This window comes from Trichoplusia ni, chromosome 17 (assembly GCF_003590095.1).
Source record: "Trichoplusia ni isolate ovarian cell line Hi5 chromosome 17, tn1, whole genome shotgun sequence".
Classification (NCBI taxonomy): domain Eukaryota; kingdom Metazoa; phylum Arthropoda; class Insecta; order Lepidoptera; family Noctuidae; genus Trichoplusia; species Trichoplusia ni.
The window spans coordinates 6,718,407-6,738,835 of NC_039494.1; the positions used below are offsets into that span (position 1 = coordinate 6,718,407).

The window sequence follows — 20,429 nt, forward strand, 5'->3', positions numbered from 1 at the left end:
TTTTGAAGAAAGTACCAGATCGATCTGAGCAAGGGAAAAAAACAAATAATCTCACTCAAATCGCCAGTTTGAGAAACTACTAATTAACATATACCTGCATAAAGTTTATACTTACAATAAAATAAAGTAAAAGCAAAAAAGATTGAAAAAAAAAAAAAAATTGTAAGTGATATTCAATTGAATAATAATAACAGCAGTTTTACTTCTTTCTTTTTAATTATAAACCTATGTTATCTCAATCCTGAGCAAAACCTCCCCTTCCTGTTTCCATTTTTATCTTCAGAGAGCTAGTTTCCCGCTCCCCTATGTAGGAGTCGAGCTCATCATCTACGCCTATGTCTACCACATGGCCTTTTATGGTTTTGAGGAATCTTGAAAAGTGTTCATTGACAATGAAATACTAATAATACTACGGAAAAATCTCAACGATTTGAACTCTCAGTCAGTGACCTCTATCATTCAATTAATTAGGAACTGATGCGTTGATTCAGGAGTCACAGTTTCGAGTCCTGTCTGAGGATATGACTTCTCTTCTACATTATTTGTATTTGATCCACTATCTTAGCTAAGATATAATGTTATTTAACTGTACAACTTACTTTAACCCAGTAACGATCTCGGAGTGTCCGTACATGGTGGCCATGCACTCCCCGGAGTAGTAGTCGTACACGCTGAGGATCTTGTCCGTGCTGGACGTGGCCAGGTAGATGCCGCTGTTGTCCAGGGCCACCTAGTGGGCAAAGACATAAACGTTCAATTCGTCGGCGTCAAATATCTTTGATTTGAAAAAATTTAAAGTAGATATTGAACAAATTAAATAAGTTTGATAATAAATTCAGTATTAACAGTCACTTGAAATAATACTGCACAATTTGTTATGTTACGAAACAATTGATTTGCCTTATTAAAGATTCGACTAGAATTAATTTTCTATGTACCTTTTTATTACAAGGTATAGGTTCAGTAATGCACAATATTATACACCACGAAACGCCCACAGAAATGCTCATTCAAGTTATAAATATGCAATTTAATAGTTCGATAGTTCTTATGGGTTAAAAGAGCAATACATTTCTTATTGCACAATAATTAACATTGTCAATATATAAAAATAAATTGCTGTTTGTTAGTCTCGTTAAACTTGAGAACAGCCGAACCGATTTTGCTTATTTTAGTCTTTAAATATTTGTGGAAGTCCAGGCAGGTTTCAACGGTGCAAAATGAGGAAAAGTTGCAAAAAAAATGCATTTTTGTCTGCATTGTTACCATCGAGTGTTAGGCGGTACGCAGTTCGCCGGGACAGCTAGTTGTCAATAAATATTGTACAAAATTTGCCCTGTTCTCAACACCTACCTTGATAAGCGTCCCATCCTCAGCAGTAGTCCCCCGGAAGGTTTTGGTGTGTCTCCCGTGAGCCGCGCTATACACTCGCACGTTACGATCCTGAATTATGAACGATATAAATAAATATAAAATAACGGTAACTAGTAGGGCTGATGCCAGCCAGGGTAGAAGGGCAACGGAAGGACACTCAAACTTCTGCTCAACCCAAAACAGAAGGTGCTCATTTCACAAAAAGAGAGAGAGAGTTTTTTCTGAGAATCATCATCATTCCCAATATTGCCCATATCCCAATTATTTTTATTTGGGGTCACACAATCCATCCATCGTTTCTTTGGTCGTCCTTTACCCCTATATCCATCCACATCCATGCTCAACGCCTTCCTCACCACATGATATTTTTAAAGTTTTTAAGACTTTCCGAGAAGTGTATAATATCCTCAGCAGCTATATCTCTTTCTCTATTAAATGATTAAAATGATGATGATGGTCATACCTGACAGGCCGTCAGTATATGTCTACCACCCGCGTCCACCTCCATGTCGTAGAGCGTGGTGCGACCTGACACGTTCTGGCCGCGCTGGAACTGGTAGCCGCCATCCTGTGTCTGAAAATATATATGCATATTTATAGAGGTCTGGAAGAAAAAGTAGGGGGAATTTGAACAGGAGTAGGATCTGATATGTAGTGGTTTCTTAGGTTTACGCGAATGTTAGACATTGAAATGAAACTACTTTTACGGATTTTATCGCGGTTTAATTTTAGATTTTAGTTCCCGACGTTTCGAAACCTTTGCAGGTATCATGGTCACGGGCAGACTGAGATGGCGTTCGTCTTGACAGAAGATGTTGCTCGTTCTACCTTCATATTTTAATTAATTATTTGTGGTCCGACCTACGCAGTATGAGCTCACTGTGTCTTGATGTCTTGCAGCGCTGCTCTTGGGTTTGGCCTTGAGTTTATTTATTATTGGATCCCAAGTAGGTGATATCTTCCAGCCATCTTCTCTATTGAAATTAGGGTGTTTTTTAATCTCAATAGCCTCGCGAAACATCCTAGGTAGGAATTTGGATTCTTTAGCGAGGATCTGTGGTTGGTCAAATCTAATATAGTGGCTGGAACCTTCAGCATGTTCGGCGACTGCAGACTTCGTTGAGCGGCGGTGTTTGACGTCAGCTATGTGTTCTTTAACGCGGGTCCCTATGCTTCGGTTTCTGTGACGGGGCCGTGGAACTTGGAGCTTGTTGTCTCGCAGTACTTGCTTGACGTGTTGAAGCTCAGCGCACAGCAGCCCCGTCACAGAAACCGAGTGAAGCCAGCCACTGTTGATCGTTTGCCTGCTGTACTACCATATGTCAGAGGAGTCACTGACAAGATTGGTTACATCCTGAAGCGAGCTTCAATTAAAACATACTTCAAGCCGCCCAAGAAGATTAGCCAGTCCTTACCATCTGTCAAGTGTCACATACCTCTACAAGATGCAGGAGTATACAAACTAGATTGTGACTGCGGCCTCTCTTATATCGGTCAAACCAAACGAAGCATAGGGACCCGCGTTAAAGAACACATAGCTGACGTCAAACACCGCCGCTCAACGAAGTCTGCAGTCGCCGAACATGCTGAAGGTTCCAGCCATTATATTAGATTTGACCAACCACAGATCCTCGCTAAAGAATCCAAATTCCTACCTAGGATGTTTCGCGAGGCTATTGAGATTAAAAAACACCCTAATTTCAATAGAGAAGATGGCTGGAAGATATCACCTACTTGGGATCCAATAATAAATAAACTCAAGGCCAAACCCAAGAGCAGCGCTGCAAGACATCAAGACACAGTGAGCTCATACTGCGTAGGTCGGACCACAAATAATTAATTAAAATCTGAAGGTAGAACGAGCAACATCTTCTGTCAAGACGAACGCCATCTCAGTCTGCCCGTGACCATGATACCTGCAAAGGTTTCGAAACGTCGGGAACTAAAATCTAAAATTAAACCGCGATAAAATCCGTAAAAGTAGTTTCATTTCAATCTGATATGTATACAAAAATGTTACATGATAAATTGTATCCCATAGCTGGTCAAAGCTAAGACTATCAAAAATTTTCTTCGTATTTGAAATATTCTGAATTGTCTTTATTGATGTTCTGACAAATCTCTTCGGTATAACTCTGATATTAGACTGATTCGCTAAAAATATAACGAGGTGATAACTAATGCATTTAGAACGTATTAAATTATTGACAAACTATTCATTTTATTGAATGGTTGATAGACAAACTGATTACACAGCTTTCAAACCGTCACAGTAAAATGCTAATCGGACTCGCTACACTGACGATTCCGTCAGAGAAAAAAAAATTAGTTAAAAATCGTCTGTTCAGCAATCACGGTTATTCAGATATCGTCTGATGGCAGACGAAATAACATAAATACCGGCAGCGGACCTTTAATTTAAGGGTTCTATTGTGATTGTCCACTCACACACTTCACTTCAAAACATAGATGTATGAGTATCTTACATTCCTCAGCTGTCTGAAGAGTATGGTCTTGTCTGCCCCGCAGGAGACCATCTGCAGTCCTCCGCCGGAGTTCAGGAAGCGCACCGCCGTGATGGACGACGAGTGGTCGTCCAGGGTCTGCATTATTTGGTAACCCTGGTGGGAACAGAGGTCAAAGTGCTTTAGATACTTAAAACATTATAATAGGAAGTCGAAAATACAGGAGCGAACCAGACAAGCCTTCAAAATGTTTTGTACCTAAGAAAATGGCAAAAATAAACCAAAAATAAAAAGAAACCTAAAAGTTTTCCCAACCTCCTTAAATACTGTTCAACACTCGACTGTCATATCTAGTCATATTTGAGTATTTTACCTTGCAGTTTCAGATACATGACCCTCCATGGTGCGTATCGCACTTCTCAACTCTTCCCCCCTCCCCCATTACAGAGACATTTTTCATCCAGTTCAAGTCCCTCACCTCATATACCCGGAGCAAAATAAACATGCGCCCCCCCCCCCATTACCATCTTTCCGAGTCATGTCTGATGACGTCTGAGCAGCCCCCCCTCACCTTATCGACGCGGAACACGTGTATGAGCCTGTCCCTGGAGGCGGAGGCCAGCAGCGGCGGCTGCGCGGCGTACTCCAGACACAGGACCTCCGCGTCGTGGGCCTCCAGCCGGTGCAGCAGCCCCCCCCTCCCGCCCGCCGCCAGCACCCACACGTTGCCCGCGCGGTCCCCCGCCGCCACGTGGCTGCCGCACGGGGATATGCGGACACATCTGACAAGAAAAGTAGGCTTGATTACCATCCAGGATTGAAGAGAAATCGATGCGAAATACATCGCGAAATAACTCAAAAGTATTCTAAAGTATATAATAAGTCATTATCCTAGCTTTTTACGAACTATTTTGGGGACAGCTTCCAGTCTAACCAAATGCAGAAAAGTACCAGTGTTTTACAAGGAGCGACTGCCTATTTGGTCTTCTCAACCCAGTTACCTGGGCAACACGATACCCCTTAAGAGTCTGACACTACCTGTTCCCTCCCGCCAGGATCAAAGGTCATCTCGATTACATACACACATATGTAGTTTTATTTTCAAGCACAATTACCTTACTTTTACGTATGGACTATACAGACGAAAGGTTTTTTAAATCATAAGGATAAAAGGTTTAGGTACGTGGGTTTCAAATATAATACTGGATACTTTTAATTATTCGTTATTACATTATATAAACGCGAAAATTTGTTTAAATGGATATGGAAAAATCACTGAACGGATTTAGACGAAACTAAGTACACAGATAGTTTATAACCTAGATTAACTCATATGACGATCTTATCTAAATTTTATGTTCCCGTGGGATCATTTTCAGTTTGTAGCGGGAGGGCCCGCGGGTCACAGCCAGAAGTTAAATGATTCAATCTATGTCTTATTTCCAACATACCTGACTCCAGTCTTATCATCGTAAGACTTCGCCTTGTCCTTGTCCGTGGTCGTGAGGTCGACGTCCTTCAAGAACTTCAGCTCGGGGTCGATGTAAAACACTTTGTTCAGTTCCTGTAAGTGATCATTCGAATTATTCAAAAATTCTCTATCAATTGAATTTTTGATACCAATGTTTCTCTACCATTATTAAATGATGTAACGGTTTACGCACGCGTATTTATCGGGGTAGCCCGACTAGTTTCGGACCCAACCGGAGTCCTTAATCATGAGCAGACGCGGCGGGATCGCGAGTCGAACTGACGTCAGCGGCCGCGCATCTCGCTGCGTAGCGCCGCGCCCGCGCCGTGAGCGGCGGTGGGGCCGGCGACGCCGGTGGCGCGGGTGGGGGGTCTGCTGTCGTCATTGGCATCGTCCGTGCTCCCGTACTGGCTGAGTCAGTGCATACTATGCTGACCGCGTCGCTTTCCAGGCTTGGCTTCGTATGACATAACGCAGCATTCAATGCTGGTTTCCACGCTGGTGGCAGTGTCCATCCACGATCTCTATTGAAATTCGGGTGACGGCTGATTTCTATAGCCTCACGTACTTTTCGCGGCACGAAGTATTTCTCCTTCGCTAGTACGGAGGCTTTGTCGAAACGTATGTAGTGTGCCGTCCCCGCATTACACACATGTTCTGCCACTGCCGACTTGTCGGTGTCCATGTTCTTCATGCTGCGTATATGTTCGCCAAGTCTGGTTGCTACATTACGCCGGGTTTCCCCAATGTAGCTCAGGCCGCAGTCGCACGGTATTTTGTATACTCCCGCGAAGGCGAAATACTTCGTGCCGCGAAAAGTACGTGAGGCTATAGAAATCAGCCGTCACCCGAATTTCAATAGAGATCGTGGATGGACACTGCCACCAGCGTGGAAACCAGCATTGAATGCTGCGTTATGTCATACGAAGCCAAGCCTGGAAAGCGACGCGGTCAGCATAGTATGCACTGACTCAGCCAGTACGGGAGCACGGACGATGCCAATGACGACAGCAGACCCCCCACCCGCGCCACCGGCGTCGCCGGCCCCACCGCCGCTCACGGCGCGGGCGCGGCGCTACGCAGCGAGATGCGCGGCCGCTGACGTCAGTTCGACTCGCGATCCCGCCGCGTCTGCTCATGATTAAGGACTCCGGTTGGGTCCGAAACTAGTCGGGCTACCCCGATAAATACGCGTGAGTAAACCGTTACATCATTTAATAATGAATCAGTCTCACGATAGTTATTATAAAAATATAGTTTCTCTACCAATTTGATGTTGGTTGAGTATTAAAAAGGGAAAACCTATATAGAGTTATGGTATGGCCAGATAGGTAGAAAACTATATTTGTGGGGTTGCGTAGACAAAAGCTTCGCTGTCTATCCATCCGTTTGTCACCAACTTGTATCGAAGCAACCGAGATTGAAAGAGTTGATAATTGACATTTTACAGATAATATACCTCTGTTGTAAGTAATAAAAATCACAATTAAATGGGTAAAATCATAAATTTGATAACTAAATATTTACCTTGCAAATTCATTTTCATAACTTAGCCTGTTCAATATTCTACCAACTAGGCCAAGCCTATTTGAACCGAACCCGTAAAGTCTGTCCGATCATATAAAGTAGTTGTTGCACTCACATTGCTGTATATGTTGGTGGGCTGCGGCGCGAGCTGCCACAGCCGGACGGTGTCGTCGGAGGAGCAGGTGAGGAAGCCGCCGCCCGCCGCCTGCATGTCCACGCCCCAGATGCACGCCGAGTGGTACAGGGCCGAGTGGGACTTGCCCACCTGTGGGGAATCATCATAATTTATAGATATACGTAGGGAATTAAATAGCCAACACGTCCAAGCTCTAAATGAAGGCTGAGTGGGATATGCCCCCCGCCGTGGTGAATGTGGGTGTGAGATAACAAGACAAATCACAAACAATGGTATTCAATTAATAATTTGACTGCAAAGATAGCCAAGTGGTTGAGATCATCACGCCAAACCCACAGTACGCGACGTGTCACGGGTTTGATCCCCGCATGGGGGAAACATTTGTTTAATCCTCGTAAGCTTGTCCTGAGGCTGAGTTCCTCTGTGCATGTGACTTGCATGTTGGTGAAACCTCGCGCGACATAAGGATTAAATTAATTACTGCGGCATTCTTTAAAAAAAAGATATTGTTAGTGTATAAGATCCGCATATCCAAGCCTTAAAAATAGACTGAGTGGGACTTGCCCACCAGTGGGGGCTTTAAATAACCAATATAAAAGTTACAAATTAATTGATTAAATACAATATCTTACCCTTTTAATATCTCTGACATCCCACACATACAAACTGTGGTCGTTATAAACGCACGTGAGCTTGTGGTTCCGTGAGTCGTAAGTCAGGGCCACGGCGTCCGGGTAGCGGGCTCCGGCTGGCTGGCTGAACATGTGGCTGTTGATGTAATGCAAATATTATAATTCATGAGGAATTTGACAGAAATAGCATTGATAATAATAGTACCAGTCCATAGATGGTCCACAGCTGGGCAACAATCTCTTTCCATGTAGGGAAAGTGTTTTAAAATAATTTAGGAAGTACAAATAACTATGTATTATAAAGACACATTGGCACTTTAGTTGCGTAGGGATCGGACCTGCGATCTGCACTTCGTCTAAACGAATCGAAATAAATAAATAACCAGCCCATGGTTTATATTCATATTCGCAAAGGCCTTTGCCCAGCAGTTGCAGCAACTAAGCACTATAACGATTTTCTTGGTAAACTTTTTAGCCTAATACTTTGTTTAAAAAAGTGCTTAGAGTCCTTCCGCGCGAAATAAGTGAAACTAAACGGAATCAATTTCTATTCCCCTCCCCCCCCCCCCAAATACGTCGAATGTTTAACGAAACAGTGCTTTTATACCCCCTCCATGGATGTCTCATAAGAAGTTTGACCTAGTTTGTCGTTACGTATACTAGCAGGGCCTCGTACCTGATGTTGGTCCCGCTGGCCACGTCCACGCCGAGGTAGTGCGTGCGCGGCAGCGTGGTGACGTAGCGCAGGCCGCGCGGCGTGAAGCAGCGCACGATGCCCTCCGCGCAGCCCACGAAGATGTACGACAGGCCCAGCGACATGCAGTTGGCCGACGTGGTCTGCCGGAACACACGTTGCAATATTGTTCTTGTAATCATTTCCGTGAGGCGGTGTCGAAATTATCAGGATATAAAATGAACTGAGATGCAATCACTTATTCTGCAAGTAGGATAATCTATCCTCACTTTTATTAATCTTATTTTGAGAAAGCCGGAGACGAGTTTTTGAATCTGGCTACCCTGAGAAGATGTCATTGTCCGGCCACTTTTAAAGGCCAGATGATGAAATAAAATTATTTGTTCTGCAAGTACAATATATCATCACTTTAACATGTCGTTTTATAGAACGTCGTCGTGGAAATTTGGTCTCTGTCTACCCTGAGAATTAATGTTGAAACAAACTCTGTCAACACAGTCTCTTTTGAAGTCCAGACTGTTTTAAAATGCTTGTAAAGCATATAAACCAAAACCGAATATTCTTCATCTGACTTTAGCAGTAGTCCCCCCCCCCTTACTCCTAGCTCCTCACCCTGAGCTCGACCCACTTGTCGAGCAGGCGTCGCCCGTTGAACTCGCAGAGCAGTCCGCCGCGCGTGATGGCGTACGTGCTATCCGCGCAGTCCCCGCGCCCGCACACCACGTCGCAGAACTCGTTGTCCTTCTGCTCGCCCAGGATCGCGGACCGACCCATCAGAGGGACAGGTTCTTTGAACTGGAACAAATGGTGCAAGGTAATTTTCCGATGAATATCTTCTAAGGAGGCTGTCCGATACGACTCTTAGTAACCGGATAGACCTAAGCGGTTGGTAACAAAAACAGAAAGAAAACTAGATTCCAAAACTGAAAAACCACAATAATATAATAGTACATAAAGAGTGGATGTAATTATTTTAAAAAAAAGCAGTTTAATAGTTGCCTTGATGTGATCGAGTAACAGATAGCCTAGTGGAATGACCATGGAACTGTAAACCAAGGCAGGTAGGTCCTAATACTAAACCACAGTAATTTATTATTTTCGAAATCATGTGCATATAACACAAAATTTCCACTAGACGAAACCTTGAAAGAAAACATCATAAGAAAACCTACACACCTCAGATTGCTCTATTCGTGTTTTAAATCAAATAAGAGCCCTAAACATATCTTGAATTCTAACACCAGGTTGTACATCAACCATATAAAGTCGTCCTTATGGTTTTCGATAACGGCGCCCCTTGGCAATTCACTTCCTAGCGTGAGCCCTGATGTGACTGGCTAGACTGAGTTTGGGTCTAAACACTCTGTCGCAAGCGCTGCAGTAAAGTTGACCCGCAGAATTGAGAGTATATGCGTACGACGGCTTAGGCCTAACCGTAATTTCTACCATACGATAAGAAGAACTGTCTCTTACTGTTTCTATGGACTAGTGGCTTACCTTGGCATTCCTCGAGTACTCCAGATACCAGAACTTGACGTGCCTGAAGCCGACCGTCACGAAGTAGTTGCCGTTCTCCGAGAAGCTTACAGCCTTCACGCGAGACGACACCTGGAGACAATGTAATTGTTATAATCTGGTGGTGAAACAAGAATTCTTTATCATCGTATAAGATCTCCAGTGCTGGGATGAAACTCAAAAATCAAAATAAAAAGATTTTTTTGAAATGAAACGACTTTTACGGATTTTATCGCGGTTTAATTTTTGGTTTTAGTTCCCGACGTTTCGACACCTTTGCAGGTATCATGGTCACGGGCAGACTGAGATGGTGTTCGTCTTGACAGAAGATGTTGCTCGTTCTACCTTCATATTTTTAATTAATTATTTATGGTCCGACCATATTTTTTTTCAAATAGACCGTTTTCCAGGCACGTTACAATAATGACTCTAGGACAGATTTATTTCAGTGGTGTATTTTTGATTTGGTAATGGTAAAACTATTGTAGAAAAATAAAAAAAAGATTAAAGTTAAATTTAATTACACGAATGCAAGGAAACGGATTTACAAAAAAAAATTGCTGTTAATAGAAGGATTTCAAACACTCATACCTTTTTACTATATTTTCACTTTCTTATTTAATTTTCTATTACTTAGTTCTTGTTTTATTTTACATTTGTAGCACCAAACCTAAAAAATAAGCAAATGGCACTCGTCGTTCATGTTATAAATAAACAAGTATGAATCCAAACCTTGTTACTAGCCAGCTTCAGGTTGGCGCGCCAGTCCCACACGTTCACGATCATGTCGTGCTGGGAGCCGATCGACACCAGGTACTTCGACGACGTTGAGAAGGCCTGCCGAATAAGAAGCAAACACTTGTGTTACTCTGTTCGTTATGAGACGAAACTTTTGGCAGGTCGTGAAATTTGACTATGAAGTGACGATAAGTTGCTGATAAGACTTGAAGGGAATTCCGAAGTGGAGATGCAGCCATTTTTTTCAGGGAAAGCTTTATGGACACCAACGTCCTCGGGGGAGGAAGCCGGTAGTGTCAGACTCTTACTGACAAAACGTCATCCGCGTTTTGGCATGGCTATGGCATGGCTATGTGTCACAATTCTTCATGCAAAATATTGCAGCTTAACATCGTGTATATTAATCATATCAAATCAGCGTTTTAAAAATATTAAGTTTCAAAATTAACAAATTATTCGATTGAAACATACCACACAGCTGACCCCATGAGTGTGTCCAGAAAATTCTCCTATTTGTACCGCGCCGGACGCTGTTGGGTCCTGAAAACAAATGAACAGTTTGTACAAAAGCAATACCAAAACTAAATAGATAGATAGATACTAATCAACGAATAACTCCGATACAAAACAATAACAAACGAATCATATGTTCAAGACATAGTTCGGACTGTTCAACAATAGATGGCGTTACTAATACAAGTATGAACAGTACTAACACGTGCCGAACGCAGTTACTCCTACTTGCCGCTAGATGGCATTAGTAGAACAGTAACGTGGTTAACGTGGCCCCGGTCCACAAGTAAAGAACATGGGTGGGTTTAAGTCGGTAGAAGTCTGACATTCAAATTCATCTCCGCTCAACCCAAAGAAGAATTCATTTGATGATTTCCAATCCGAAAAAAAGCGGCACGCCCTGACCGTCAGTACCATGTATTGCGGTATCTACGCTGAGCAAAATGCGTCTACCTCAAGCATGCGCCAAAGTCACGTCAGCGTCCCTCCAAAACCAGTCCAAAGAGTTTGTTTACCAGTAGATCTCCACCACCCCCATCCCCCCCATACCTGCAGGTCCCAGACGCGGACGGCGGGCGCGTGTCCGCACTCGCCGGTCGCCAGGTACCGCCCGTCCGGCGAGAACGCGACGCACGTCACGCTCTTCCGGCACGCGTTGAGAACGTGACTCTGACGGTTCTTCCTCACGTTGTACAGGACTACCGTGCATCTGGAAAGAGAGGAATGGTGATGTTGGATCATTCGGGTTTCATTTATTTGTCGGGTCTTCAAAGTATCATTAACAATTAAAAAGCAGTAAAAAGACGTATGTGTCGATTGGGGTCCCCCTTAAATATTTATAGTACTCTATTTTTTAGTCAGTCATACGAAACAAATTTCAAAGTGGTTTAAACTAAGATTTTTACATGTCTACTATAGTATTACTAGATGGTCGTATTCCATTAGTAATATTGGAAAAGGCGAAATATTGCATGTATGTCTGAAGCCCTGTATGTTTATTTAAACAACCAGACCAATCCCGACGATATCTCCTGTAGAATTTCCTGATACATTACATTAACACAAAATCTTTTATCCGATTGCGTTAAACAAGGTAGATACATGTTTTTTTACAAGAAACAAGAACAAGTCAGTTCAATTACAAATTCACATCGTCGCAACACTTTCTTCTGTACGACAGATGTCTCTCAACAGTGGGTGCACCACACCCACGACTCATTAGCAGACCTCTGCTTACCCCGCAACAGTACGAGACACAATGCATGTGAACATTTACATTAGCATAGAATTAACTTGTTAGAATATTCCATTCATTGGCTCGCCATTATCAAACGGACAGCCAACGCGTAAGGAATCGACATGAGGTTGGGGTCGGGTCCTACTGACAGCGGGAAGCGACGACCTCCGTGGTCGAGTGGCGCGTACGCACCGGTTTCAAGGTGTCGCTCTGAGGTCCCGGGTCCGATAGCCGGTCGGGTCAATGTAAAAATTCACATTTCCACATTGTCTCGGGTCTGGGTGTTTGTGGTACCTTCGTTGTATCTGAATTCCATAACACAAGTGCTTTTACTTGTCTTCTTTTTTTGAGAACGCTGGAGTCGACATTTCCTATCTGACTATCCTGAGAAGAAATATCGAAACAAACTCAAAGGGTCACAGTCAAGAAGATATTGGTTGATGTGTTACCTGATGTGAAAGTTTCAAAAGTAAGAAGGCCTTTAACATGACACACCCTTTAAAAACTCTCGAAGTGAAATTCAGATAATTATTTATTAGTAACGGTTTAGGTTCACAAGTTAGTCAGGATAGCCCGACGATCTGCGCTATAATCCGCCACAAGACAGTTATTAGAATAAAAGATATTAATTAATTTGAGATAATTAATTGCATTAAAATCTCCATACCATACCAAATGTAACCAAACGACACGTCTAGTACTGACCCTGCTGACTAGAAAAAACAAACAATATCTCTAACAAGCTGACATCGCAATATATAAACAACAACGTTAACAACTACATAATATTTACGATTTCGATGGGTCACACTGTAAATAGCTGAGCACAAAGCGAAACAGAACGATGTCAACAAGACGTGACTCTACAACAAACAAATACTTGTGACGACTGTTTAATGATTCAATTATAATTTGATATGTAACCTCATTGGATGAAGTTCACAAATTGAGTAATAAAGCATTACAATAAAAAAATACAGAACTAATCTCGACTGGACATTATTTCGGAGGGCGGTAATGTATTATTGGCGTAACAAGACACCAGTCATCTGCAGGACACATATTACATAGTACACACGCGTGTGCTAACACAGCTGCAATCGCTGTACCCGCACTCTCATAGCGAGATAAACACGACCGGAGAGAGATCACAGATAGGATGCGCATTACCTGCCTTCCAAATCATAGAATCTATGAACTTTATTTTACAAACTTTTTATGACACCCGCGTAAAATAAAATAAAAAAGTACCAAGCAAAGCGAAATTTCCCATCGATATAAGATGTTCTTCAACACAACCTCCCTTGTCATGAGCCCACCTGACTGTGAAACATTTCACAAAAAAACCTGATTAAACAATTTCATAGAGCTTTGCATGAAACGAGCCGACATCGCAAGACATAACATTTGTCCTCCATAAACAACATGGATACAGGCAAACAACATAAATCTAGCCTCTAATATTAGCCACACAATACCTAAAGATCTGTCAAGATAATAATAATAATGAATATTGATTGCGTCCCGCTATCAGTGGGACCCGACCCGTGACAAATAAGTTATTTTAGCGCGTGGGCCACCGTTTGTTATTCAGTTAACGAGAGTCGCGATCGCAGAAAGGGATACATGTCTGAGTGATAGACTGTAGCGATTTAAAGACTTAAAACTTATTCGCGACCCCAACATATCTTGGGATGAGACTACACAGAAAGTGACTTTTTCAATACTATGGTAGGGTTGGCTTCTAATCTCACTGCATACAGTTACGAGTATATACCCTATTTTAACAAAGCGACTGTCTATCTGAATCTCACAACCCATATGTCTAAGTAACACAGTATCGCAATGTAAGACTGCGAATCAAAATTATAATAATTTAACAAAGAACAAAGTCAAAATCCACGCTGGTCTGTCGGACGAAGGAGGACATACGTGCTTTTCTATAGATCGAACCAAACAATTTAATTAGTCGGACGTTGGCTGTCTGTTAGTATATCAACAATTATTCAAAACCTTCGTTTGTTGAAAGGAAAATTTACTTTTTTTCCGCAGTAAGAAATTTAATCCTTGTGTCTCAGGAGGTTTTACAAACATTCTAATCACATGCACAAAGACACCCAGACTCATGACAAGTATTCGTGGATCACACAAATACTTGCCTTTCGGGATCGACCCGCGGCACGTCGGTCGTGCGTCGACTTTGACATGGTGATCTCAACCACTCGTCTATCCGTGCAGTCAATTATCAAATTAAATCAATTTGAAATCGCTCGCAGTTGAACCAGTCTCGAGTAATGATTATAGCTCTGGTTTAATAAGGAGATGAATGGTTAGCAAACAACACGGAAGTTAATGGCTCTAATTACTTACAAGGCGCTTTGAACAACGCTGGTTATTCTCGGATTACTGATATGATTTGTACATTTATGATTTTTTGTATTCTTATGTTTCGATTTCAGTCTTGTGAATATTTTATCAATAAACAGAAAGGACGTACTAGTTTGTAATACTTCTGTTTTAAACTCATCTACTAGTTAAAATACGAGTATCATTCTTTTCCGTTTATTAAGGCTAATCTCTAAGTTTCTTTCAAATGTAAGTAAATGGTATTTTTGTAAAATACAATGAATAAGTACCTCTAGTTGATTTTGTAACCAAACATATTTAGAATTATGAAATTATATGACCCGAAAAAAAAACCAAGGAAATCATTTGATACATACATAAACAAACAGTTTTGACTTACAAAAACTATTTAACTACGAGTCCCTTTAACAAGGGGTCAACCCCCCTAATTCCTATAAATGAGTAATATACTGCGGGATCCACACGGGGTGGCTCCCGGGCTGTACCGGGACACACCCAGACCGCACCTACACGATACAGTTCATAGCTCCGTCGTGACTAACACATTAATTTGGCATTTGATTGGAATAGCTCTGGCAGGGTAAGGTTTGAAAACTTCATAAAAGTGGTGTGGTGATGGTGATCTTTTTTTGATAACTATTGTCAATTTACAGTATTTCTGAATTCGTGGAGTAGATAAATACATAAAAAGAGAGTTGTTAATGTTTTTTTTTGTTTTCGTTCCCCGGTTTCATTCAATCAATCCGATTGATCCAAAAACTGACTTGTACATACTTCTTCTTATCGTTAATACGTATTTTTATTATCATTATATTTAAATGGTATCAGAATTCTGAATTCAGACCGATACTACACTTAATACAACCCAGACAAAAATATCAGGTCTACTGAAATGATCACGATATTTTCATACACCGTTTCTAGCAAGGGAAAATTACTTAACCCACAAGACTAATTAGGTGCTACACATTAGCGCTACCCGCTCCGCTCATCGCTACCGCCTGCACAGCGTCCGTTCCCTGCCCTAATCGGTATGTGTCGCGCGCACCGTGCACGCTGCCTTTCTCACGGCGACGCGCTGTGTGGCACGCCTAACTATGTTGTAAATACTGCTTATCCATCATCATAATCAGCCTTGTCCATCTAGATTTTAGTTCTTAGATATTTAGCTCTAACAATGTGTCCTAAGCCTTACTGTTATTTAGTTTTTGAGAGGAGAATGAAGTAGACGTAGATCAGAATTTACTAAAATATGGAATATTATTTGTTGCTCTCTGCTAAAATAGAGGCTTTGACGGAGATAACACGGTGGCAAAATGGGCGGTCTTATCACTAAGCCCTCTATCTTAGACAACCATTGGCTTTCATACTTCATACCAAAAGAGCAAGATAGCAAGAAGTCCTCGGTGCACTCTTAAAGTAGAAATTCTAGAAACCTATATTTTCGGGTGGGAAATCATCAAATGACTCCTACTGTTTTGGATTGAGCGGAAGGGAGTGTCAGACTTCCACTGACTGGAACCCACCCATGTTCTTTCCTTTGCCATTTATGTACCGGGGCCATGGTAACCCTTTCGAACAGTCCCGCTGCCCCGGCAGGCATCAGCTCTACTGGGCTCTACAAACCTTGCTAACTTCCTTCGAGACGGCGTGCAACATGAACGCGATGTCCGGCAAGGGCCTGGTCCTGACCGGAGGTATTCAGGCCTAGAACTATTATTGTCCTTAATTCCGAAATATTTTCTTCTATTGATTCGTAAAGATGGATAGACATTCTGAGAGTAGGTAAACTTTTTTTCGTCGAGGTATACTTAATTATAGTCTATAAGGAACAGTAGACATTTGCTAAGGATCAACTATTATCTCGGAAACGGAAGCGTGCATAGTGTAGCAGGGTCATCGGCCCGACACTACGTATTCTCGACCGCGCCGACTCCTGTCTGGCCTCTGACTATTTGATGGGATTATTCGGATATTACATTATTTAGGGCTTTGCTCTGCTGTGGCATTGTTCATACACTTTCATAGTATGGATATAAGATCGTGGTTCCGTACAATTTCAGGTAACTTATGAAGATCTTCTCCATGGTAATGCGAACTTAGAGGAGTACCAGAACCGTAGTATAATAAAGTTTCTTAATTTTCTTTAAGGTGTAGGTAATAGAAATCAAAGATTTTAATTTTGTTTACACTTTGCGGACCAGCCTAACGCCAGAATGACTGTGACTGAGTTTTTTTTTTTAGATTTACCTTTATAATAAATAAGGTTTGAGAGTATAAGAATATTTACCTAATGAAAAAAGAGTATTAAGGTAAATTGACAAAAATAAAATATATGAATGTTCCTAAGTTGCTTAGCTTCGAATTTTATTTCTATTTCTTGTAATAGCGACAACAGAATGACGTCAATATTTTCCTTTTACTCATAATATCACAAATATTTAACCGACATTTGGGTGATCCATCTGACCTGTATTCAGATACCCTTACATACAACCTACTCCCTAAAACCACACCATGTACAACACACTACGTGACTAAAAGCAGTTGAACAGTATAATTTAGTATTCATAGTTACTTTCATGTATGGTGAACTATCACGCGTCGAATCCCTGAGGGAAAACTGTTGGATCGTAGACTCGGTTGTTTCGGCAATTACTTTTGACACGAACGTATGATGAGACAGAGTATCGGCTGGCTAAGAGGATACAATATTATGTATTGTATCAGCATAAGTACATGATTCGATAAAGATGAATAGATACATGTTGCCACGATGGGCGGTTTTAGCGCTAAAAGTGATCTTTTACAGACAATCTTTGTATGGACCTCAATTTGCAAACGTAAAGCAATCGATCGCTATAATGCATATATTTTCATTAAAGTTTTGACTATTAGTCGAAAGCTCGTCGTTTAATCTTGATCGCGATTAATGATCACGAATGAAATAAATTGACTGACAATCTCTTTAGGTTTACGCGAATGTTAGACATTAAAATGAAACTACATTTTCGGATTTTATCGCAGTTTAATTTTCGATTTTAGTTCCCGGCGTTTCGACACCATTGCAGGCATCATGGCCTGCCCGTGACCATGATAAAATCCTTGCTAACACTTCAATCCGAATCTGGATCATAAACTTTGATCGAGTATCGCAATCGAGTCATATTATAAAGACGAAAGAGTGTGGGACTGTATTACTCTTCAAGCTCCAACTGGTCCACTTCAGGTATAATTTTGTATCGTGTTAGCTGTATTTGTATAAGTCGATAATAAAGAAGAATAGCCTACATGTACTTCAGAACTATACTTCCACAAGAACCAAGAATTCGCCTAGAAAGTTATGGGGCATGGTTACTAAGTAATTCCATACATAGAAGAGAACTGCAGTTCCTACATAAATAACGACCCAGCCCGCGGCATAGCACTAGCTAATAAAGGTGAGTGCACACTATCGATCTAAAGGTGCGGCCAGACCGCACCCCCTGGTAACTGGGTTTAAAGTTACCCTTGAGAATAACGGCGATGGTTTATTTTCATGATGATGTATTCAGGTGAATAGCCTTCAACTTTGACCGCTGTTGAGGTTGGCGTAGTTAAGCTTTTGCTCATTTTAATTTAAGGCGGTATTTGCAGTTGTTTTAGTATTTTTGGGGTACTGTGTTACCCAGTAAAATGAGTTGTGTGAAGGCAGATAGAATAGATCTACTTTTTACCTAGTTAAATCTGGAAGTCAACTTCGACATGATAACTGTTCGGCAGATGCTGAGCGTTTTACGCAGTGCAGAACTGAAAAACCTGAATGGCTTCTAATATTTCTTTCTTTTTGTCAAAATATTGCGCCCGCTCTAAGGACTCGTTTTTTAACCACCTATACTTAGGACAAGCTCACACAAACACTTCCCCAATACTTTTAACTTGCATGAGGATCATCAGTTGCCTCTCTCTATGCTTGCATCACCTCTATCTAATTGAATACACAAACGAACTAATAAAAGAGACACTTTTTACTTAACATAAACTATTTAGGTTGCGAGCTTTGTTGACGTCGAACGTAACGAAACTAGCTGCACTGCAGCTCAATCGGAAACCGCGAACGTTTTAAAGTCCATCACTTTAACTTGCAAGATGTCCTTATAGAAAAAGGGTTAATTTATACAAATTAAAACCATGTATTGAAAACCCATCTGAAAGATCCCACAGCAGTTATATAACCTATAAACCATAAACACTTCCTCGGTAGAACACCGTATTGTTTGTGACTAGTTATGGCGGCTGACGTCCGGACGTCAATGGAAGCTCGGACGTTCGGACCCTCCAAACTGGTCGTATTACGTCAGCATAATATGGTGTACTTCGATGAATATTGATTAGTACGATATACGCAGTCGAATTAGAATAATAGTTTATAGAGTACAAACGCAGGCAAAACTTAATGATTTAAGGAAAATGCTTTATCTTTTCAGGTACCGCTATGACTTTAAAACTGTTATATATCTATTATCTGAGTCACGGACCGAAGGACACCAGCTCTTTAAACAATAACATTGCAGTTGTGAAAAAGAATTGCCGCTCTTGGCTCTTTGCGCTAGGGCTGACGAATCGCTCCAATTTTCCATACTGACAAGTCATAGTCACGTCACTTCTCGAAGTCGAAATGTCATTTGTTTTTATTTCTTAGGATTTTGTGCCCAAGGGTAAAACGGAACCCGATTACTGAGAGCCCATTGTTTTTAAGTCTGTACCTCCGTCATGAGGCTGTATCTCATATACCGTCACAGATCGACAGTTGAAATATTCGCCGATAATGTGTTTCCACTTACCAAAATCACACAGCAAAAATATTTGCTACCAGACCGATATTTAAATTTTAGCCTATTCGTTCAGGACTTTTAAGATCGCGAGTATAACTCATTGTTGAACATTATAGCATGTAACATTGTCTAAGACCTTCCTTCTTTTTTAATAACATATTTCTATTACAGAAAGTCGCTTCCTTCTATAAAATAGAACAATCGATCAAAAACGAAGATATTTTTGGTACTAAGAGTCTCCCCCGCCCCCCTCCAATTGTGTTCATCCAAGTATGCTAGGGAACTCGATAAGTCTGGACCGAAATAGCGGCACTGTCTTTGAAAACAATTCTAGGGTTCCTTGGGATATGTTGTAAAACGGAACTGGGAAATTTGATAAGATTTTTTCAATGTTACCAGCAAAAACCATTTAGAAATTGAGTTTGAATAAAAAACATATATTTACATTATAAAAAAAAAACATACTTATATTAAAAATGACAAATTTTGTGAGTATGGATGGTTGTTTCCGCAATTGTTTTTACGCAAAGACAGTTTATAACCAGGATTAACACATGGGATAGTTTTGGTTGCAATTTTTTGTTCTCGTAGGATATTTTCAATTTGAAGCTTCACAACTTCGTGAAAACTTTCCATCTGTTTATACGCAAAATTTCATGCAAATAGTTAGAGCCGTTTACGAGATTCAAGTCATATTGCATATACCTAAATACAATAACTCGTAAGATTACAGGACAAAACATTTTTTAGTAATTATCATACATAGTAATTTTCAAATCATAATCTCATTATAACATTAATAAACTCATTTGAACCGCACAGTACTTGCTAGGTAAGTCATTATTCGTATGTATTACAAATCAACGCGCCATTTTATATTTGCAACAAGCTTTCCTATATCAATCTATAATCTAGAAACTGGAATTCATCACCTACTTACTACTTA

At 41.1% G+C, this 20,429-nt stretch overlaps 1 protein-coding gene across 1 annotated transcript in view; it reads right to left on the bottom strand.

Moving 5' to 3' along the window:
• The window catches only part of LOC113502505 (mitogen-activated protein kinase-binding protein 1), a 119,577-nt gene that overhangs the window by 22,666 nt on the left and 76,482 nt on the right, over positions 1-20,429 (bottom strand). The window contains exons 4-17 of the mRNA XM_026884103.1: positions 11,615-11,774; positions 11,024-11,092; positions 10,547-10,651; positions 9,797-9,907; positions 8,912-9,094; positions 8,282-8,442; positions 7,606-7,741; positions 6,953-7,102; positions 5,291-5,403; positions 4,411-4,621; positions 3,861-3,995; positions 1,838-1,948; positions 1,354-1,443; positions 600-730 (exon numbers count right to left, since the gene is read on the bottom strand). Of these exons, the coding sequence (XP_026739904.1) occupies positions 600-730; positions 1,354-1,443; positions 1,838-1,948; positions 3,861-3,995; positions 4,411-4,621; positions 5,291-5,403; positions 6,953-7,102; positions 7,606-7,741; positions 8,282-8,442; positions 8,912-9,094; positions 9,797-9,907; positions 10,547-10,651; positions 11,024-11,092; positions 11,615-11,774 (1,866 nt within the window). The remainder of the gene's footprint in view (positions 1-599; positions 731-1,353; positions 1,444-1,837; positions 1,949-3,860; positions 3,996-4,410; positions 4,622-5,290; positions 5,404-6,952; positions 7,103-7,605; positions 7,742-8,281; positions 8,443-8,911; positions 9,095-9,796; positions 9,908-10,546; positions 10,652-11,023; positions 11,093-11,614; positions 11,775-20,429) is intronic.